The following is a 23,780-nucleotide window of genomic DNA, read 5'->3' on the forward strand; positions in this document are numbered from 1 at the left end:
TACGATATTGGAGTGAGACTGAAGACAAGTGCTTCTGGACAAAACACATACACACTGAGAACATACATATTTCTAGGAGATAGGGGCTACTAGGTAGGAATGAAACCAGTGTGCCAAAATAGCACTGCCACTGGGCATTATAGTCCTCAGCTATGAGTTCTTCTGTTCGAAGGATCTTTATAAATAACTGTACTTTACACTACCTGTATCCAAGAGCCTCACTGTGCTTGATCATGTGGAGGATATATGATTCTCTGCTTGTTCCTGTGAGTCCAGGCAGTAAAAGGATTGTAGGTCTGCTGCTAGTGTCAGGGTAAAGTGTATTATCATCATTATTAAACCAATCCAAAGAAATCTGCCCTCCATCTGCTGTTTTAATAAGCTCACTGCAAGACACAATAGACAGATGGAAAGAAAGCATATTAATTTGAATGATGCAAATAAAATATTAAAGTTATACAAAATACAAATTATATATTTCAAATTCACATACATGAAAAGGCTGACTTTTTAATGCATGATGTATTATACTAATATACTATTGTATATGAGCGCAGTATGAGAAAACATGAGGGGCAGAGAAAACATGAGGGGCACAGTAAAAATCTATTATCGGATAAGAGGTTTTTATGTGGACCACCACTCCTAAAGGTTACAAAAAAACATTCAAGCATTTAAAAATCAATAAGAATGTGCAATTATCATGGATTTATGATAAACTAATAATAAATACCGACGTATTATTGAAATGAAAAAGAGTAAATAGCAGAGTAAATAGCATACCATGGCAAATTGCACTGCCATATTTTTTAGGCTTTCTGAGAAATGGGTTTATAAAAATAATATTTAATACCAATAGATCTCGTACATTACTTAAAGGAACAGTAACACCAAAAAATGAAAGTCTTTTAAAAGTAATGAAAATATAATGTACTGTTTCCCTGCACTGGTACAACTGGTGTGTTTGCGTCAGAAAGACTACTATAGTTTACAAAAACAAGCTGCTGTGAAGCCATGGGACAGCCATTCAAACTGGAAAAAAAGGAGAAAAGGCACCGTAGATGACCGATAAGCTCTTTAGTACTCAATGGGATTGTGTATCTTGTACTTAAATGGCTGCCCACATGGCTACACAGCAACTTGTTTGAATAAACTATAGTAGTGCTTCTGAAGCAAGCACACCATTTTTGCCAGTGCAGGGACCAATACATAATAGTGTTATACCTTTAAAGCACAAATTTTTTGGTGTTACTGTTCCTTTAATAGTCTTCAGCCTTCTCAAGGAAAATCAGCCTGTCGTGGTTATATAGAGACACCATTTCAGTTACTCACAGCAACCTCATATTTTTGCTACCATTTTCTATCTTGTAGTAAAATGTCATATGAAAAATGGCTAATTCGTTGGGGGGGGGGGGTACCGAAAATTTTATGCATAGTCCAATGAATTAAATTTTTATAGAACAAAAAAGTCCAATGCATACTGCATCATACATCCCATTAATGTTCTTGATTGCTAACCATCTGTCGTTCTATACATTGATTATTCTAAGACAAATTATTTCCTACAGAAAATTATGCAATGCAATATCAAAAATGGCTACATGTTTTTAGTATTATAGAGATATATAGACAGGGAGATAGAGAAAACACAGAAAGAAATTGCCAGTGCTCAATCTAAACCACGTTGTGGTGTTAGCCAGCTACTAGAAACACCCTTGTGACAGCGCTCGGTCTAAACAACCACATTCTGGAGTTGACCAGCTGCTAGAAACTATAAAAAGCCAGAAAGAAAGATAATAAGAAAGATTGCCAGTGTATGGTTTGCCTTTAAAAATAACTGTTACAAAAAAAAAATTGAGGTGTTAGTACCACACTTTGGCCAAAATATATAAGCTCACGTGCCACATCAAGACCTCTCAATATACGCAAGTCCTACACTGCCTATTAGCATTCTAAGTTTGTAGTGCATTTACAATCATGTGCCCCCAGCAGACAGTGTGACTAAGTAGTAAGACCATTTTGCACTTACCCTTAAAGGAACAGTAACACCAAAAAATGAACTTATCCTAAAGTAATGAAAATATAATATAGTGTTGTTCTATACTAGTAAAACTGGTGTATTTGCTTCAGAAACACTACTATAGTTTATATAAATAAGCTGCTGTGTAGCCATGGGGGCAGCCATTCAAAGCTGAAAAAGGAGAAAAGGCAAAGAATACATAGCAGATAACAGATAAGCCCTGCAGAATACAATGGGATTCTTCAGAACGTATCTGTTATCTACTGTGTACCCTGTGCTTGAATGGCTGCCCCCATGGTTACACAGCAGCTTGTTTATATAAACTATAGTTGTGTTTCTGAAGCAAACACACCATTTTTACCAGTAAATTATATTGTCTTTCCTTTAAAAAACGCTTTAATTTTTTCAATGTTACTGTTCCTTTAACTGAGCTCTAGTGAGACAGACATCTCTGTTTACCCCATCCATACAATAATAAGGGCCAATCTCACCTCTATAAGGTGTAAGTCCAATCTCTATAACCTGATAAGACCTTAACATTTGGTGCAGTGTCCAAACAGGCTTCTAGTATAATGTCCAATATATAAGCCAGTTTCCACACTGTTTTTCGGAAACTCAGGGTCCCCAATGTGCTCTGGATAACCCTCTGGCTTGTACTGACTGTTACACATACAGAACTAAGAGGGCCAGGGTTAAGGCATGGAATGACTACAGCTCGAAAAGCTAATGGGGGAATGTAATATTGGTCGCTAACTGAAAAATCGATTGCAATTCATACACAAAGTGAAAAATCTTGCTTTTGTGATCACTTTGCCCCTCACACAACAGTAGGATAGCGATTGTGAATTTTATAGTTTGCAATAGTGCATAGTGTGTATGTAATAAAACTCCTTAATGAATAAGTTGTTCCGTTGGCTACATAAGTTTACACCACTTTGAAAGTGGTGCTTCACCTTCAAGTTAACTGTTAGTATGTTATAAAATGACCAATCCTAAGCAACTTTTCAATTGGTCTTCATTATATTTTATTTATAGTTTTTTAAGAATTTGACATTGTTTTTTGACTCTTTCCTGCTTTCAAATGCGGTTCACTGACCCCATTTAAAAGACAAATGCTGCGTAAGGCTACAAATGTATTGTTATTGCTACTTTTTATTGCTCCTCTTTCTATTCAGGCCTCTCCAATTCAGATTCCAGTGTCTTATTCAAATCAGTGCATGGTTACTAGGGTAATTGGGATCATAGCAACCATTGCTAAAATTGCGAACTAAAGAGCTGCTAAATAAAAAGCAATTAGCAAATTTGTTTTATATGTGAATTTTATTTAATTTCCCCCTAAGAGTCTTCAGTACCAATATAAATAAAAAAAATAACACTGAATTCTAGTGCCATATTTTCCCACCATATTTGGTTATTTTACTTGTCTTAAAATCTACCTGCATGTATCTATGTAAGAATCATTGTATTAGCACAAACTTTGCAAACTGGACACCATGTTCAAAGTGTCAATGGAGACATTGCAAAAATATCAAATCAGTCAGGGAAAGGCAAAGTCCCTCTGATTGGCCAGCAGACGGAATGGGAGGTGTCAGAGAGTTCCCGTGCTGTTTCACAAAGCTCCTAGGAGAGGTAGGGGTGTTGGTGTCTCTGTGTTTGTGTGTGTTTGTGTTGTGTGTCTCTTTGTGTGTTTTTGTATTTCTGTGTGTGTGCCTGTGTTTTGTGTGCGTGTGTCTCTGTGTTTGTGTGTCTGTGTGTGTTTCTCTTTGTGTGTGTGTTTGTATCTCTGTGTGTGTGTCTCTGTGATTCTGTGTGTCTGTCTGTGTTTTTGTGTGTGTGTGTGTTATTGTGTGTGTTTCTCTGTTTGTGTGTGTCTCTGTGTGTGTGTGTGTCTCTGTGTGTGTGTGTGTGTCTCTGTGTGTGTGTGTCTCTGTGTGTGTGTGTGTCTCTGTGTGTGTGTGTGTCTCTGTGTGTGTGTGTGTCTCTGTGTGTGTGTGTGTCTCTGTGTGTGTGTGTGTGTCTCTGTGTGTGTGTGTGTCTCTGTGTGTGTGTGTGTCTCTCTCTGTGTGTGTGTCTCTCTCTGTGTGTGTGTCTCTCTGTGTGTGTGTGTGTCTCTGTGTGTGTGTGTGTGTGTGTGTGTCTCTGTGTGTGTGTGTGTGTGTGTCTCTCTGTGTGTGTGTGTGTCTCTCTGTGTGTGTGTGTCTCTCTGTGTGTGTGTGTGTCTCTCTGTGTGTGTGTGTGTGTGTCTCTGTGTGTGTGTGTCTCTGTGTGTGTGTGTGTGTGTCTCTGTGTGTGTGTGTGTCTTTGTGTGTGTCTCAGAAAGACAGCTTGGTTGCAGTAAGTGCAAAGCTTTAGCACAGAGGTGTAAGGGTTCTATACCTGTAATTTGTTCTAAAACGGGACTTCTTAAAATCATTTCTTGGGGGACCCGAGTTTGGGAATTAGCTTTGTGACCCTAATACTGTTTCACATAAATGATGTATGTCATTTTAACAGGTTATATGGTTTTGTATCAAAGAGGATCATGAGAAACCACCCTAAGCAAGATGGAGACCTCTAATCGGGTCACGCTCCTCTTTGTGTGTGTGTATCTCTGTGTGTGTGTCTCTGTGATTCTGTGTGTCTGTCTGTGTTTTTGTGTGTGTGTCTCTGTGTGTGTGTGTGTCTCTGTGTGTGTGTGTGTCTCTGTGTGTGTGTGTGTCTCTCTGTGTGTGTGTGTCTCTCTGTGTGTGTGTGTCTCTCTGTGTGTGTGTGTCTCTGTGTGTGTGTGTGTCTCTGTGTGTGTGTGTGTCTCTGTGTGTGTGTGTGTCTCTCTGTGTGTGTGTGTCTCTCTGTGTGTGTGTGTCTCTGTGTGTGTGTCTCTGCGTGTGTGTGTATCTTTGTGTGTGTGTCAGCCAGAAAGACAGCTTGGTTGCAGTAAGTGCAAAGCTTTAGCACAAAGAGGTGTAAGGGTTCTATACCTGTAATTTGTTCTAAAACGGGATTTCTTAAAATCATTTCTTGGGGGACCCGAGTTTGGGAATTAGCTTTGTGACCCTAATACTGTTTCACATAAATGATGTATGTCATTTTAACAGGTAATATGGTTTTGTATCAAAGAGGATCATGAGAAACCACCCTAAGCAAGATGGAGACCTCTAATCGGGTCACGCTCCTAAGAATTACTGGTCTAAGAACATTTATTTCATAACATATATATATATATATATATATATATATATATATATATATATATATATATATATATATATATATAAAAATGATGATGAAACACAGGGAGGTTGCATTGCACAGTCAAACAGGTACTGATTATTGTGTGTAGGTAAAAGAATGCTGTAATACATAATAACACAATAATAATCCTGTTGTGCCATACTCACTTGTTGTAATTCACTAGTGGTTTGACAGTGATGAAGGGTCTCAGCAATGTCTGGGCTCGGCCCTCCCAGCACCATAGAGTAGGGTAGTAGGTTTCTGTCACCGCCGGGCAGTGATGCTTTAGGAAATTGCATAATCCTTCCCCTCCGACCACCAGTCTGGGTTTCTGTTAAAGGAACAAAAGAGAATGGCAATAAGAAGCGTTGGACTAGACCCTCCATTGCTGGGGATGTTTAATGGGCTCTAGGTCACCCCTATGGGGATTCTAATGACTCGGATGGCACATTCCTTCATACAGGCTGGACAGCAATAACGGAACTATTCTGCCCCTCCGCTGTCCCTCAGTCCCTCCGCTTACCTTAGCAATGACACTTAGATAATAGCACGCATAGGCTGCTCCAAAGCCCAGCACCAAGGACAAGCCCACCCCGGAGCCGAACAGACCCACTCGCACTTGGTTCTCGAGATACAGGGAGAGATCCCGGGTGAGCCCTTGCAGGTTAATGATTCCCAGCATGTTGATTTAACACCCGCTTCAAGCCTCAAAGGACTCGGGCACTGGGGTGAGCCGAATGGAACCGACAGCAGGAACCGGTCGAGTAAAGGGATGGGGAGATCGTCCCTGCTCCTTCTCCAGCCAATCAGCGACTGCGGATGCAGAAAATCCCCGCCCATATAACCCTTCTAACCAATAACATAGATTAGCAGGCCGCCTATTGGGAGCCAATCCGAAACGTTATTTTGGCAGTACAGCGCTAGGTACCTGTGAGGAGCTGAATGCTTACATAGTGCTGACAGAAGTGACAGGTGTGGAGGGGGAGCTCTGGATAACGAGTTGTATTATATCCCCGGTATATGGTTGTTCAAGCGCTGGGCGTGATCTGTGCATGTTCCCGAGGCAGTAGAGGGTTTACATACTGAGGGACATGCGCACCAGGGACCCGTCTAGTCTTACACACGAGCCGGATCCTCTTCCTTGGGGCTGAGGCGCATTTCGCCTAATCTAATATCCAGAACATAGAGGGCGCTATCCCTGTTCATGTGAGACTGATAAGCCTGTGCGATCTCTCTCCACACCTTGCACTTATTTCTGGGGCTAATTTGGTTCATTGTTCAGCTTCGCACGTGATCATGTCCCTCGGGATACAAGATCGACAGGTCTCTTCAAAAACAAGCCGAGAGGCGCTTCAAGAGTAGCCCAAAAATAGCACAATATGTGCAGTGAAAAAAAGTCTAATAAATGAATAAATGGGAAAGTACCCCTTTATGCATACGGCCCTACCTGTCAGTGCAGGACGACTGGGGTTAAGTTCTCCTCTCTGGAGGCAGGACAAACAATTAATGAATTCTTAAGCTCCTCCTCTTCCTGTGTCTCCTTCCACCCTCAGTTTTTTGTTTGTCCTGCTCGGAGGTGGACACCTTCATCATCCTCTTCGCATTTTTTATTTTTATTTATTTTATTTTCATGTTTTATTTGTATATTCAGTGTGCTCATATCTGATTAGAGCCCCCTTATATGGTTGTGAGCTTTTCAGTATATTGAGCCCTGCTACACAAGTCGTCTCAAGGTAACTTTTACTGTTCATACATATTAGAGCCCTCCTGATATTGTGTGCTCCGCTTCTTAGCGTTTCCTGACTAGTATGAGCCCCTTCACATCTCTGTGGATAGGTGCGCTCTGCTATTTTCATACATATAGAGCCCTTTAATGATTGTGTGCTCCGCTTATTAGCGTTATTGGCCAGTGTGAGCCCCATTACCTCTCTCCCATGATAGGTGTGCTCCACTCCCTATGTGCCACTATTCCATTGTGGAATTATTCAGGATGGCCAGCGGTTATTCCCCTTGCATCCTTGAGGTTATGTAGTGGGAGCCAGCGCTACATTACAGCTGGGTGGAGGAGCGCTGTTCATGCGTCCTACTGGTACGTCACTTCCGCCCACACTGAACGCTTTCAGAAGCGCGCCAAATTACCGCGCCTTCTGATGACGTCATCGGGAAGCGCGAATAGGCGAGACACGCGACTCCAGTCCTCTGTCTGCACGCTTGCAAGTTAGAGACATACAGATAAGTACTGCTCTCTGCTTCATAGCTATTACAACCGGTGGCTCCTTTTTACTTCTGAACTTAGTCTCTGACATTATGGCTGCTTCCAAAGAACTATTTGACCTCATTGAGGATTTTTCTGAGGGCCCCAAGCGACCCATTAAGGCTACCCGAAAGAAGGGTAAAAGGAAGGACACCATTCCTGCTTCACCCTCCCCTCCTATCCTGCACAAAATGACTAAATCACCTCAATCTCAAGAATCTGATATTGATTTACAGCAGCCTGTACCTATTTCGACCATTGCTATGGTTCATGCCAATCAGGAGCCTCCCTCCCCTCCTCATTTTTCACCTGGCCCATCAAGCCCAGCTCATACGTCTCAATCTATGCCACAAGATTTTTCTCCATGTTCTAATGCTACAAATCAACAATTCACTCAATTTTTGGTTGGTTACAATCACACATACATTCATCTGTACAACAGGCAGTTAACAGTCAAGTACAGATGCCCATGCGGACCAAATCCAAGTCTAAAGTACCAGTACCTATCCCATCCGACTCTTCAGATCCAGAGTCTTATGAGGTCTCAGAGAGTGAATGTTCTGACAGCAACTCCACTGATTCAGATTCTTCTGCATCAAATGAGGCTGTTTCTACTAAACAACCTGACGATATCAAACTACTCCTCAAGTATCTTTGCGATACTTTAGAGATCAAAGAAACTCCTTTACCCATTTCTAAAGTGGACAAGGTCCTAGGGAACACTCAAAAAAATCCAGAGTTTTTCCCACTAGCAAATCTGTTACACAAATCATTTCTAATGAATGGTCAGAACCAGACAAGCGAAACACTGTCCCACAGAAATTTCTCTATAAATATCCACTTTCGGATGAACACAAACACTTTGGGGACAAATCTCCAAAAGTTGATTCGGCCATAGTACGTCTATCCAGGAATACTACGCTACCATCTGAGGATGCTGGCTCATTCCGGGATCCCATGGATAAAAAGATTGAGTCTGCATTACGGAGGGATTTTATTCATTCTACTGCAGTTTTACGACCAGCATCTGCTTCTCTTAGCGTGGCACGCACGGCAAAATTTTGGTGCCAGGAACTGAAGAAGTCTCAACTTGCTAAACAACCAGACACTTCGGCGGCTTTAGACAAGCTTTCTCTGGCTCTCTCCTTCCTCAGTGAGGCCTCACTGGAAATAACTAAATTGGCTTCCAGAGCTTCTGCAGCAGCCATTACGGCTAGACGTGCACTTTGGTTACGACAATGGTCTGGGGATTCCGCTTCCAAACACAGACTAGTGTCATTAAATTTGAAGGGACTCAGTTGTTTGGTCCAGAACTCAAACAGATTATCGCAGAAGTGACAGGTGGCAAAGGAGCATTCCTACCTCAAGGTAAAAGGCCACACAAGACAGTACACAAACGTAACTACCATCATAGATCCTGGGGCTCTTATTCTAGACAACCCAACAGAGGTAGACCAAGTCCCAATACCACCAACAAGAAATTCAAACCATGGCAATCTCAACAGAAGAATACCAGGAAAGGGGGACCACCAAAGAATCAGGATTCCTGACTCAGCCGGAGTCGAGTCTTTCAAGGTGGGTGGAAGACTGAAACAGTTCGCAAACAGGTGGCAAACTTCCATTTTGGACCCATGGGTTCTCAATATTGTTTCTTCAGGCCTAAAAATTTACTTCACCAAATTCCCACCAGCTGCCCGGTTCGTGCCCTCAAAACAACCTTCAGATCCTATCAAGGCGGACGCCACCATCTCCATTCTTCGAGACCTTCAAGAGAAGGGAGTGATAGCTTTGGTGCCTCCTCGGGAGCACTTCCAAGGTTTCTATTCAAACCTCTTTTTGGTACCAAAGAAGGATGGTGGTTTCCGACCAGTCCTGAACTTACATCCGTTCAACAAGTCAGTCAAGTACCAAAGATTCAAAATGGAGACAGTTCGCTCCATTACAGCATCCATTCCTACGGGCGCATTCATGACAAAGGTCGACCTAAAGGATGCGTACTTGCACATCGCCATTCATCCAGATCACCACAAATATCTGAGATTCTTCCTAAACCATCAACACTTCCAGTTCCAAGCAATGCCATTCGGCTTAACCTCGGCTCCTCGAGTATTCACAAAGGTGCTGGGAGCACTGGTGGCGGTGATTCGGTCATTGGGTATCCACATATACCCGTATCTGGACGATATCCTCATTTTTGCAGAGTCAAGCCAAAAGGCTCATCTAGATACACAACTATGCATTCAGCATCTAACTCAGCATGGCTGGATTCTAAATTATCAAAAAGCATCCTCACGCCAACCCAAATCCTCCCGTTTTTAGGTTTCGTGGTCAACTCCACGCTTCAAAGCCTTTTCTTACCAGCAGAAAAGGTCATACACATCCAGTCAGTCATAAGGTCCCTACAGAAGGTCCGCCAACGGCCTTTGCTATACTTCAGCTTCTAGGTCTCATGGCATCGACTATAGACGCAGTTCCATTCGCAAAATTCCACATGAGACCGTTACAAAGAGAATTTCTTCGTCAGTGGAACAAAGATCACCAAGATCTCTCTCAGAAGATGTCATTATCCAAGACGGTGTTTTCCAGTCTTCACTGGTGGGCCAACGAAATCAATCTTTCCAAAGGCAAACCGTGGCATCTGCCAACTCCAGTTGTAATTTCCACGGATGCCAGCCTCAAGGGCTGGGGAGCGGCATGGCAACATCGTTCATGTCAAGGCCTGTGGAATCAGCAGGAGCAGAAACTCCACATAAATATTCTGGAAATCAGGGCAATCTTCAATGCCCTCATCTACTGGTCACCACTACTACGGACCACCCACGTTCGAATACAGTCCGACAACAGTACGGCGGTAGCGTACCTCAACAAGCAAGGGGGGACAAAGAGTGCAGCAGCGATGTCAGAGATTTCCAGGATCATCAATTGGTCCGAGACACAGTCGACTGCTGTGACAGCCATTTACATTCCAGGACTCCAAAACTGGCAAGCGGACTATCTCAGCCGCAACACCTTAGACCCTGGCGAGTGGCAACTCAAGAAGTCGGTTTTCCAACTGATCATCAACATGTGGGGTACTCCCTGCGTGGATGTCATGGCATCCCGGCACAATTGCCAAGTACCAAGATTCTTCTCCAGGATCAGGGACCCGATGGCAGAGGCTGTAGACGGGTTGGCTATTCCTTGGCTCTTCCGGATGGGTTATGCCTTCCCACCACTACCGATCTTGCAACGCACACTAATGAAGATTCGTCAAGAGGGCCTCCCTATCATTCTGATAGCACCACACTGGCCAACTCGCTGTTGGTTTGCAGACGTGATAGCGATGCTAGCAGATCAGCCCTTTCGGTTACCTGTCACTCCAGATCTGCTGACGCAGGGTCCAGCCTGGTATCCAGACGTTCACAAGCTGAGTTTAACGGCTTTTCTCTTGAATCCAGTATCTGGAAACAGAAGGGATTTCCACAGTCAGTAATTGATACGTTACTTTCGGCTAGGAGACCTACAACGGCCAGAGCTTATCACAGGATCTGGCGTATCTTCATCTCTTGGTGTGAAACTAACAATTTAGTTTGGCAGACGTGTAAATCTCCTCAGGTTCTACAATTTCTCCAAGACGGATTCAATAAGCAGTTAAGCATCACATCTCTCAAAGTTCAAACATCGGCACTGGCGGCATTGTTTCAAGATCAATGGGCTTTACTTCCAGAAGTTAAATTGTTCTTTCAGGGTTTACACCGTATCAAACCACCAACGAAACACCCTATTCATCCTTGGGATTTGAATGTAGTTTTGGAGGCGCTTCAATCAGCTCCTTTTGAACCCATTGAGTCAGTGGAAATTAAGTTTTTAACTCTCAAGACAGTTTTTCTTCTGGCTATAGCCTCTGCACGGAGAGTATCCGAATTAGCTGCCTTATCATGCAAATCTCCATGGCTCAAGTTTCATCCAGACAAAGCAGTCCTACGCACTAACCCTGCTTTCCTTCCTAAAATGGTCTCAGCCTTTCATGTAAACCAGGAAATCATCATACCAGCGTTACCAGTTCAGGAATCTGATCAGTCAGCCACAGTTCTACGTTCTTTGGACCCAGTCCGGGCCTTAAAGACTTATGTACAGAGATCTCAACCGCTTCGACAGTCTGATGCTCTGTTCATTCTGTTTGGTGGTCACAAAGTTGGTTCTCCTGCTTCGAAACGAACCATAGCTAGATGGATAGTGGAATCCATTTCTCTAGCATATACCCAGGCAGGAATGACCCCTCCAGTTCAGTTAAGGGCACATTCCACTAGAAAAGTCAGTACTTCCTGGGCTTTCTTTAACGATGTTTCCCTGGAAACAATTTGCCAGGCAGCCACCTGGTCATCACCACACACGTTTGCTAAATTCTATAAGTTTGATTTGTTTAATGCGAGCCAATCAGAGTTGGCAGGAAGGTGCTACAAGCAGCAGTAGCACGTAGATAGCTTCCTATAGTTCAAAATTGCAGTGTTTTTGTTATCGTTTTCAAGTTTGTTCTGCCCTACCCTTTTTTTAGGACGGCTTTGGGACATCCCCAGTCGTCCTGCACTGACAGGTAGGGCCGTATGCATAAAAGGAGATTTACTTACCTGGTAAAGCTCTTTGCATAGGCCCGTACTGTCAGTGCAGCATCCCGCCCTTTTTGGTGTGGGTGTCGGTTGCTGCCGCTCCTTAGCTAGTTAGGGAGTTAGTTCTATGTTTGCTGTGTGTCTCCATTCACAGACTTTACAACCAACTGAGGGTGGAAGGAGACACAGGAAGAGGAGGAGCTTAAGAATTCATTAATTGTTTGTCCTGCCTCCAGAGAGGAGAACTTAACCCCAGTCGTCCTGCACTGACAGTACGGGCCTATGCAAAAGAGCTTTACCAGGTAAGTAAATCTCCTTTTTTCAAATTTTCACTGTTTCACAAATTTTTTCATGAAGCAAAATGGGACAGATTTGCCGGAGCAACTACAGAGGGGGGCCCTGGGGTTATTGGGACCCCATGAGGCCCTAAAACACACATACAATTTCAATAAACATTGGTAAAACAGGCCATCTCTAGACATTTAGGTGGCCGGCAGATTTTTGCCGCAATATTTCTGAAATTGGGGAAAGTCATCAGAAAACGCAAGAAGGCTTAAGAGTGAGGGGAGACGGGTACAGAGTCCAAAATCTGGTAACTCACGACTTTTACACAAGTCAGTCCCATTGTATGCTGGGTATTGTAGTCTTACATTAAACTTGGCAGTTGGCAAATTGTTAAACAGAAACTACATTACGCAACATGCATTGGGAGATGCAGGCTTGGCACATTAGTGCGAGAAAAAAACAGCCAAACGCTGAAAAAGTAGCCCAAATCCATACTTTAGCCAGTTTGTACTTTCAAAACACGCCTGGGCATTAAATTAGTAGCCCAATTTGGCTGGAAAACCACCAACCTGGCAACTCCGCTTGGGAAATGAATTGACCCTACTTCGTGCATTGATATCAAAGTTGCCACTATTAATGTGCGGGCCGGGCCCATGGGTTCAGGCCAACCTCGCACTCCTCTTCGCAGGTGCTCTTCTCCTGCTCTCCCCGCCTGCCACCTTCTAATGCCGGCTTCCTGCTTTATAGCTGATCGCCCCAGCCCTTTTGTGACATCATCGGTGGGCGGCGTGGGTCTATAAAAAAGGAACCCGGAAGTGGGATACAGGCGAGAGCGGGCTGGTTAGGGTCAGATGCGGGTCATGAAAAACCCGACCCGCACATTACTAGTTGCCGCCCACCTGGTTGGCAGCCCGGCTGGTTGGAGCGCCCCACAGTGGCGCACGCACATGCGTGAAAAATCGTGTGTGCGCACATGCGCAAAAGAACCTGCGTGTGTGCATGCACAAAAAAAATGAGGCGGCACGAAAGGGACAGTGCACGTATGCGCAAACAAACACACGCCAGCCAGAGAAGGGACCGGGCTAGGGGTAGGAGAGGCAGAGAAAGTGTGTGCCTGGCACCCCTCCAGCTTGCACCCTAGGCACGTGCCTACTCTGCCTACCCCAGTTTTGACTGGAATAGTTTTGTTTTTCTAAGGCCTGTGTGGGGGGGGGGGGTCTCAACTTTCTGCTGGTTTTCAGCCTTGTGAAACCAGAACAAAAAGCTGGCCAATAAATTAAGAACATTTAATTACTAACCTCTTTGTTGCTGTTATTAAGTGCAGTTACGAAGGAAGCAAATCATTCAAAAATAAGAAATTGTTTTTCTAAATTAGCATTGCTGTATTTCAGAGCTTTCTGTATAACTGATTTCTGTAAAATCGATCGCATACCTGTAAATAAAGGACTTGTCAACCTGCCCTTTTTTTCCCGCCTAATAAAAGAAACAATAATTCTAAGCAACTTTGCAATATAAATTCATTACAATTTTTCTACGTTTTTTAAGTTATTTCTATATGTATTACATATAAATTAGAAATCTGCACAGTTTCTTACTTAAAACATTTATTTGTGCATTTCATCCACAGTGTAAATTGATATTAATACATCCAAACAAAGCTTTTAGCATAAGGGTAAGGTCACACTGAGCATTTGGGGGAGATTTAGACGCCTGGTGACTAATTGCCTCGTCTTTGCGACGACCAATCTCCCCGAATGCCATCCCTCACTCTGCGCTGGCTAAAATGAAAAATTGTCGGTGATAATCACATGTGGAAACTTCGGGCGACTTCGGAAAACAAATCCCCGCCTGTGATTAGGGCAGTGAAAGATCAAGAATCTTGTACAGCATGGGAACAAAATATATCTCTGCCATCCACCCTATATGCTAGCAAATGGATTGCAGATTGCTCTCGCTCAAAAGTCTGAAATAGAGGGTTACACTATTATGCAAACCTGGAGAACAAACACTCAAGGAATAATTTGGCTGGAAAAGTGATGTGGGTGTTTCTATACCAACTTCATTGCTACCACACTACTTTAGTAGTGAAGTGCTGTGCCTTTAATCATGCCACCAGTAGAGAAAATTGCATCTGGTAGAGGGCATAAAGTTTGAGAGCGAAATTTCTTTTCCACTGGATATCATATCTCTACACAAGCAATCCCACGCTGCTTCCCCCCAAGCTGTAGAGTTAAGGATGTGGCAGCAGATCCAGGAGCAGCCCTGTTGCTGATTCATAATACAGGAAGCAACATGGAAGTGTTGTCTAAGCAACTGGCAAAAATGCAGTGTAGAATACAAAAGTTTTAATGAATACACATGATGATATACATGGGTCAAATGCCATTCTTCACATAACACAGGATAATTGTTGCCAAAAAAAATTTTTTTTATTTTTAAAAGTTTATTTTTAGGTGCTGGATGAATAGATGCCAACTTTAAATTTAAAAATCTAATTTCACTTTATGGATGTAACAGGTCCTTTAAACTAATATAGTTTATAAAAGAGAGCCACCCAGTGACCAAAGCTAATATTGCAGTTCAGAATAATTCCAGAGTAAAGTTACAAAAAAGGCAAGTAAAAACAAATCTGTAAAATTTAGTATATCAAATACATTATAGAAAGACATACATATAAAAGTATATTGCTGGTGTCTGCAAGTCAGTTATGTATGTTTCTCTCTCACCTTTTTGCCATAGGCATTAGAATTGGGGGTGGCGGACAGTGGACGTGGCTCCCTCAGACCTGTCTACAATGGTTCTGAATTTTGATGGATGCAGGTGGGTGGGTGGACAGCCTGGAAGAAAAAAAAAAGTTCTGTTTTACAGCAAAACATGCCCCGGCCAAAAATGATCTTCCATGCCATTTTTTTAAATAAAGAATTTATCCTCTGCATAGGTTTTATCAGTGTTTTACTGAATTCTATAATGTGGATCCCTGTTCATTTTTAATCACAGCACCCAAATGGAAAGGATATGATCTGTCAGAATTAAACAATAGTTTGAATTATGTGAATTAAAAAAAAAAAAAATGCACACTGGTCATAAGATATGATGACAGCTATGGCAGGGAATTTATAATGCAACCAAATGATAAAACAATAGTGCTGAACTAACTTGGTTATAGTAACATTTTCTAAACACTTGAATGTACATAAAATCAGTGTTACATAGAAGACAAGTACAGAGATAAGGATTATCAGCAGACTACTAGATGCCACTGTGTAGGATTTATTCAGATTTAATTCACCTAAAATAGACAAGCCAACCAGTGAGTAAGGCTCGTGGCACGTTGGACACTTTGTTACCCCTGTGAAAAAAACTCTAAGGGACAGATTTATCAAGTGTCGAATTTGAGTTATTCAAATTCAATTCGAGTTTTGAAATTTAATTTTGAGATTTATCATACACTGGCACTTTAGTCGAATTCGACTATTTGCCACCTAAAACTTGCCGAATTGCTGTCTAAGTCAATGGGAGACGTTCAGGGATCAGTTTAGAGTTGTTTGCAGCCTTTCTGACATTCGAGTATTCGGGTCGATCATATTCACCTGAGTTTTAAAAATTTGATTTATGTAATAAATTTCAATTGGTCAAATTTCGAGTTCATGGGAGTTTTAGAAAAACTGAAGATTCTCCCTGTTGCTCCGTTCTTCTTTTGTGTTAATTAAAACACTGTACTGCTGACATACCTGCTATTAGGGATCAATGCAGAGTACATAGTATAAATACAATGTAAAATTCATGATAAAAGGCAGATTAGTAATTCATTGAGACTCACATTACAGCTGAGAAATCAGTGTGTTATGCAACTGCATTTAATAATCATCCCTCTGGCATTCTATGACAAAGGTAATCACATTTGCCACTTAATGATTTCCAATGGCCTCTAAGCTTAGCTTCACAATGGCAACCCAGAGCATAATGAACATGCACAGTGCAGTGTCATTGACACTGAGCCTAATATAATTTGGATGATGAGGAGCTGCTGTGGATAATTGTAAACCTGGATCACTACTGTTGTAGGGTTGCTGAGCCTCTCTGCTCATACAGTAAAGTAAGTTCTATATATATATATATATATATATATATATATATATATATATATATATATATATATATATATATATATATATATACATACTGTTGCTTTGTACTGGGAAAACTGGTGTATTTGCTTCAGAAACATAACTATTATATAACAAGTTGCTGCATAGCCATGGGGCAGCCATTCAAACACAGGATACACAAAAAATGCCCTCTCAAAAAATGCTGGACAGTTTTCGGGTGAGCGTGCCACTGAATTTATGCATCGTCACTCGTCACTTTCTCTCTTTCCACCAGTGACCAGGGCGGATGGCGCCATTTTCTCCCCTTCTGAGTCTGGACCAGCATGGGTGGCGTGCACATCAGTCAGGGCATTCTTGCAGCCAAAAAAAGGCAGTCTCCCGGGCCAGCTTCCTGTCCACTCCAGCACCTGACCTGCTTAGTGGCTGCTGCTACTGCCCGGCCCACCCGCCTGGTCCCATCCACTGACCCATGGCGTGCTCTCTTGCCTGCCTCACTCACACAGCTCCCCACACACAACTTACCCACATCTCACCCTGGCCTGTGGTGTCATAGTAGGGGCAACCCTACCCGTGGGTCGGGTCTAGGAGGCAAGTAAGCAGGTTGGGTACTGGTAGCGGAACTATGCGGGTCAAATTGCGTGTTGCAGGTTTGGGTTGTGGGTATGGGTCGCGTACGGGTTTCAAAAAAATGGACCCGCGCAGGACTCTATCCTGTGCCTTTTCAACTTTGAATGGCTGCCCCATGGCTACTCAGCAGCTTGTTTATATAAACTATAATTGTGTTTCTGAAGCAAACACACCAGTTTTATCAGTGCAGCACAACAGTATATTATATTTTCATTAGTTTAAGACCCTTTCATTTTTTGGTGTTACTATTCCTTTAACCCCCCCCAAGCTGCCTAAAAGCATGTTTATTCTACTGCTTGGTAAAATACTTCACTTTCCTCTGAAACTGGTGCCATGGTTTTTAAACTGCAGCTAAGCAATCACATATTAAATACATAGCTACTTAAAAAGTTATTTAAAGAGGAATGTTGTGTCCAAATCCAAACCCATGTGTAATGGATATTTGGATATACATACATACATGTGTTTTTTGGCACTATATATAGGGTTGCCACCTTTTCTGGGAAAAAATACCGGCCTTCCTATATATTTATCTTTTTTCCCTATTAATAACATTGGGATCATTTTTAAAATACCAGCCTGGTGGCAACCCTACTTGGGCCTTGGCTGCAAATAGGGTTGCCACCTTTTCTAAAATTCTTTACCGGCTGGTGGGGGGCAGGGACACAAAGGGGCGGGCCGTGACATCAAAAGGGGCGGGGCAGCGCCACAGACACAAAAGAAGCAAAAGAAAAGTTAAGTACCAGGGGATTGGGGGCAGGCCGAGGGCTCTATTTAAGCGTATTACAAATTTACCGGCAGCTACATTTCCGGTAAATTTGTAATACCGGCCCCGGCCTTGGCAGGTATTTTACCGGCCAGGTGGCAACCCTAACTATACTGTATACAGTATATTAGCATTTAACAATTCCTTTGAGAAACTGCCAGTCCTTGTTGACCACAACAGTTTATAATGATTGCTCAAACCCTCCACAAGCACAACTTTCTCAACAAAGAGGGTCAAACTGCATGTCACCAAAAATGTATCCACTAACTCCTCTTGCTGGGCCTGACTTTTCTTTAATCCTAGAATCTAGTACAGAAGAACCAAACAACTTCTTCATATTCCATACCCACAATTGACCATTGCCAACCAGTGTTAAAAACAATAGTTGAATTTAGTACCTGCATGCGTAATTCCACTCTTATGAACCACTTGCAAAATGGAAACATGTTTAGAAATATAAACCTTGGCTATTGCCATCCCCAGCTGTTGGCATGTTTCACTTGAGGAAACTTGAGGAGAACTTTGTTCCCCTAAATTTGTGATGAATATTGTAGCAGAACTACTTTCACTTGTTTGAAAATTATACTCCAATATTCCAGGGCAGGGAAAGGAAATGTTTGGCTCCCTTCTTTGAATTGAATACTGTAGCTAAGTTTTTTCCCTGGGCTGATGCACCTTTTTTTTAAAAAAAAATAAATAAAGCACCACAACACTGGCACAGACATTTTAACTGCCTTTCCCACTGTTCCTTAGGCCTGCACCCGTACTTGAAAGTGCTATTTCCATCCCCCCACCGCACAGTTATTCTGTTAGAAGATGTTCAATGTTATCAACAGAATAGCAGAATAGCTGCAGAAGTGGGGGATGGGAGTAGTAAAGATATAGTCCTAGGAATCAAAGTTTTGTATGAATTTTGGACCGTGTGATCGGTCATTTAGTTGATCGTACAGTTGATCGTACAGGTTAAAAGATCAGCTAACGATAATGTCTCTGCATGTATTGCCTATCTGATGATATCAATGGGTGACTGTCTCTGCTATTTGTCAGACATAACTTTTGTACAATTGCTGTCATGGGCAGAACATTGTCTGATTTGTTCTTTTACTACTTTATTTAATCTGAATGGGTAGTGGCAGGTCGAAAGATTGGGATGTCTGAACATTCCAGTTACAAGGGCTTAAAGTTGCTGAAAAGTTGGAAAATCTGGACCGGATCTCAAATCCCTAACACTGAGCCAGTACAATTTTTTTCAGAAAAGAAGCACAAGGAAAAAACACATTTTATCATTTATAGCCTCTCCTGTGAGCTTCTTGTTGGCAAGCGCGCGTTAGTGCTCTCTTGTCTTTTAAAAGGAAGTGAGCAATGTCTCTTTGGACCTTGTTTGCTGGGGATGGATTGTGCTAAAGAACCTGAAAAAAGTGTCCTCAGTAGAAGAAGGTAGGGCTTGCCAGTGTGAGGTTAGATCTGGAGATAGTTCACTGTAAAAATAAGTCAGGCTGAGTTAGCAAAGCAGTCAGACACTCCACAGAAGAGAGCAGACGGTTAGAACTCTGGGTGTCACCCATCACTGTAGGGACTCATGGATAGAGACATCCCAGGGAAGCACCAACGTGGGCAACACACGGGAGGGGGGGAGGCAGGGCCGGACTGGGACTAAAAAGCAGCCCGGGCAAAAAAAATCAAAGCAGCCCACATGTAAACACTCGATGGTCTTGTACTCATCCACTTATATATTGGGGTAAAACTGCAAAAAAATTATGTTCATAAAGAGCTGCCTCTCTTATTTAAAGTGATACTGACATTAAAAATTTTCATTTCAAAATATTAATCTACAATAAAAATTACATATAGGTCAAGTTGATGATACAGTAGTTCTTCGTAGTTCTTCTTTTGTAATTAATTATTACTTGAAGTTCCTAAACCTGACTGTCCCATCTCAGCCTGTCAGAGTCTCTAATACTAACGGACTCCTGCTGCACAAATATGGCAGCCCCCTCATAGAGGAACATGGGGGCAAGAAAAGTAATGTAAAAGCATCAGGCAAATAGTTTTATGACAAATTATAAATAGCATTCAAAGATAATGTTATGATGGATATTAAACAAGGTTATGTAATGTAAAATATGTTAAAGATTCCGCAGCCTTGTGCCTTTATATGGCCACGGAACCCCTCAGTGACTTCTAATATCCTTATCATTTACAGTAGGGGGTACATTATCCCTTATAATACATGAGTGATACTCAGAGTTCCCTGTATAACTCAGCCTGCAGCCTTGTGCCTTTATATGGTCACAGAACAACCCCTCAGTGACGTCTAATATCCTTATCATTTACAGTAGGGGGTACATTATCCCTTATAATACATGAGTGATACTCAGAGTTCCCTGTATAACAGCCTGCAGCCTTGTGTCTTTATATGGTCACAGAACAACCCCTCAGTGACTTCTAATATCCTTATCATTTACAGTAGGGGGTACATTATACCTTATAATACATGAGTGATACTCAGAGTTCCCTGTATAACTCAGCCTGCAGCCTTGTGCCTTTATATGGTCACAGAACAACCCCTCAGTGACTTCTAATATCCTTATCATTTACAGTAGGGGGTACATTATGCCTTAAAATACAGGAGTGTACTGGGCTTCACATATTTTTTTTTATGCATTTTCCCTATTATTTACATTGACAGGAAACATTGTTTTTACTCCATTTACTTTTCAGTCTGACTGGCTTCAGTGCAGCCAGCTCCAACACTGACATATCCTGCACATTAATGTCCGACTGGGGTGGGGGGCAGGGGCCACCAGGGCTGCCACATTAGGCCCCCAAGGGCCCCCCTCCTTCGCAGGGCCCCCTCTGTAATCCTCCCCCACCTCTGCTGCTCGCACATACTGTACTTACTTCGCACAATCTTTTTCATGCGATCAGGCAGGGGAGGGGAGGTGAGGAGCGTCTGCTCTGTGCAGTGGGTCTGAGCCGGCACGGCCCACACATGCTGCTGCACATCCTCTAGATGTCGCCACCATGTTTTAACTACTTTCCAGCCGTGACTATGGCTCCCTGTGTATTTCCTTGGCAGCTGGGACTATTGATGTTGAGAAGGCAGGCACAAGGGGCGTGTCACATGGCTCCGGAAACAGCCGGAGACACTCACTGCAACACAGTTTATGATTAGGAGAGAGAGAGCGGGCCGGCCCATCTGAATGAAATTTAAAGCGGCCCTTCGGGCAATTGCCCGAATCCACAGATCGTCAGTCCGGGCCTGGGGGGAGGGTTTTTGCGCCAACTAGGTTTCCTTCCCCTTTAATGAGTACTATCACTGTGTATAACAATTGTTCCCAACCTTTTTATACCTGTGAGCCACATTAAAATGTAAAAGAAATTGGAGAGCAACACAAGCATGAAAAAAAGTGTGAAAATAAGAGCTGTGATTGGTTAATGGTAGGCCTTATGTGGACTGGCAGCATATGGGAGGTTCTGCTTGGCAGTACACATGGTCTTTATGCAAATACAACTTAATTTCAAATCACAAATTAAAAAACTAAGCACCTGTCTTAAAGCCACTGGATAACATCCAATGGGCTGGGAGTACGGTTGCCACCTGGCCGTTATTTTATCGGCCTGGCCAGTAAAAATTATGCTTTATGCCGATGTTATTATTAGGAAAAAACGACAAGAATATAAAAGGGCCGGTATTTTTTTCCATTAAAGGTGGCAACCCTAGCTGGGAGCAACATGTTGCTTGAAACTCGCAAGCTACTGGTTGGGGATCACTGGTCTATAACTAATGCTCTGCCCATGGCTCATAACTTCAAGGGGCCTAACGATATTCATTACTGTGAAGTGAATGTTATTATACCATCTTGAAATACATCTCATAGACGGAGTACCAGCAAATAAACAGTTAACTGTGTTTTTAAAAACAACTGGGAGTCCATGTTATTGAAACATCCGCATGGTGATGTGGAAACCACTTGAGAGAGATATGTTTAACACATGCTCTGCTGGGAGTTTCAGGGAGTTGCTGTAACATAACATAAAGCATCATCCTAAGAAGATATATATGTATATATATATATATATATATATATATATATATATAAAATAAACAAGGGAAAGTTGTGCTCACCACTAATTTTTAAAAACCATTAGGCGGGGGTGCAATGAGGCTGTGACCACAAAATATATATTGCTATCCGTAAGCAGGGCTGCCATCAGGGTGGCACAGGGGGTACAAGTGTACCGGCCAGGGTCTGAAGGGGGGGCCCGGCAGTGCTGAACTTTTGAAAGAGCCGGGCCGCCCTTGACAGCGCCAAAGCCAGAAGCTGTGCCACCTCCTTCTGAAGTCCTGAATGCGGAAGTGCCGAAAAGCCGAAGTCTCGAATGCGGGAGTGCTGAAAAGTCGAACAGCCGAAGTCCAGAAGCAGGAAAAAGACCTGAAGTCAAGAAAACAGCCGAAGTCCAGAAGCGGTGGAAAGACCAGAAGTCACAAAAACAGCCGAAATTGAAGTCCTGAAGCAGCGAAAAGACCCAAAATCACTAAAGGAGGAGAAGTTGAAGTCCTGAAGCCACGAGTTTAATTCTACTGAATGCCAATTTGTTTTTTTTGTTTTTTAATCGCCTGGCCAACAATCTATTACTTTAATAGTCTATAGGCCCCTGCCACCAATGTTTTTTTAAAAAAAATATTCTTTGGGGACCCAATTTTTTTAAGGGGGGCCCTGGCACCAATGTTTTTTTTAAAAAAATAATCTTTGGGGCTCCAATTTTTTTTTTGTACAGCCCGTGATTTCTAATGGCGGTCCTGTCTGTAAGAAACAAGCTGCAGCTACAAGAGGCTACTACTGACTTCCAATGTAAGAAGCAAACAAAGAGACAGAGTCTAAGAGGTGTCAATTATAGAGCAGCAGTTTCACTACCAGTGTCAGTGATCAGCCCGTGACACCAACTCACTGTGACTCCCCGCATCTGTCTTTCCTCTATTCAAAAGCAAATATCATCTTTATTCATTCATTGACTGGTCTCTGAGCGAGGTACATCCGACACAGCAACTCTTGGCTCCGCCTCTGTCCACGTGCCCCTGCAACTAAGTGTGTGCGCGTTCCCGCTCCCCTGTGGCCGCGCTCAGCCTGAGCTTGTCCCAGTTGTTGTGGCCTTGCTGGCTTTGCTCACCTATTCTGTCCTGGCAGAGTGATCGCCGAACTGTTCCCGTTCCATATCAAAAACGTTTTGCATCTGTGGGTCCAGCAGCAGCAAAAGTGAGGGCCGGATCAGCTCTCCCCGAACCCCTCCTCAATCCAGGGGGGATGAGCGGCTCCCGGAATAACCGGGTGATGGTGGAGGGTGTGGGGGCGCGGGTTGCGCGGGGCCCGGATTGGAAATGGGGGAAACAGGACGGAGGAGAGGGTCACGTGGGCACAGTACGGAGCTTCGAAAGCCCCGAAGAGGTGGTGGTGGTCTGGGACAATGGCACCGCTGCCAATTACCGCTGCTCCGGGGCCTACGACCTGAGGGTGCTGGACAGTGCTCCTACTGGTGAGTGCCTCCTCTATTGGGGATAGACTGCTTGTATTTACCCTGCTGCTAAACTAAACTACCCTGCTGCTAAACTACAATTCCCAGAAGCCTCGGGCGGCATACTACAGTCAGCTGTTTAGAGGCAGCTTTCAATTCCCTGCTCTGTGACTGGCACCATTCCTGTAGCCAATAATAATAATAATAATACTCTGCTTTGGGATGCTTTGTGCCAGCTCAAGTTAGCGCTTGTGTGTGTGTATGGGGGGTATTCATCCAGCTTTTGTCATTGCGCTGATTAAATGCCTCTATTTGTGCCAATGCTGACATACTCTTTGCTCCCAATTCCCACATTGCAGACACCTTACGGATAAATGAATGTGCCATAGATAATACCCAAAGCTCATTA

At 43.0% G+C, this 23,780-nt stretch overlaps 2 protein-coding genes across 3 annotated transcripts in view; one reads left to right on the plus strand and one right to left on the minus strand.

Moving 5' to 3' along the window:
- Window positions 1-6,024, minus strand: part of abhd3.S (abhydrolase domain containing 3 S homeolog) — a gene marked incomplete at its 5' end in the record, with an annotated part of 32,894 nt that extends 26,870 nt beyond the window's left edge. The window contains 3 exon segments of the mRNA NM_001095957.1: window positions 204-386; window positions 5,398-5,561; window positions 5,754-6,024. Coding sequence (NP_001089426.1) covers window positions 204-386; window positions 5,398-5,561; window positions 5,754-5,912 — 506 coding nt within the window.
- A 16,872-nt stretch (window positions 6,025-22,896) lies between these two features.
- mib1.S (MIB E3 ubiquitin protein ligase 1 S homeolog) overlaps window positions 22,897-23,780 on the plus strand; it is a 53,592-nt gene continuing 52,708 nt past the window's right edge. Inside the window, exon 1 of one of the 2 annotated variants that reach the window (XM_018223656.2) lies at window positions 22,897-23,392. In XM_018223656.2, the coding sequence (XP_018079145.1) occupies window positions 23,164-23,392 (229 nt within the window). In that variant the 5' untranslated portion in view covers window positions 22,897-23,163. The remainder of the gene's footprint in view (window positions 23,393-23,780) is intronic. The other variant, XM_018223655.2, reaches the window with a different exon arrangement.

The sequence above is a fragment of the Xenopus laevis genome, chromosome 6S (assembly GCF_017654675.1).
Source record: "Xenopus laevis strain J_2021 chromosome 6S, Xenopus_laevis_v10.1, whole genome shotgun sequence".
NCBI classification, from domain to species: Eukaryota; Metazoa; Chordata; class Amphibia; order Anura; family Pipidae; genus Xenopus; species Xenopus laevis.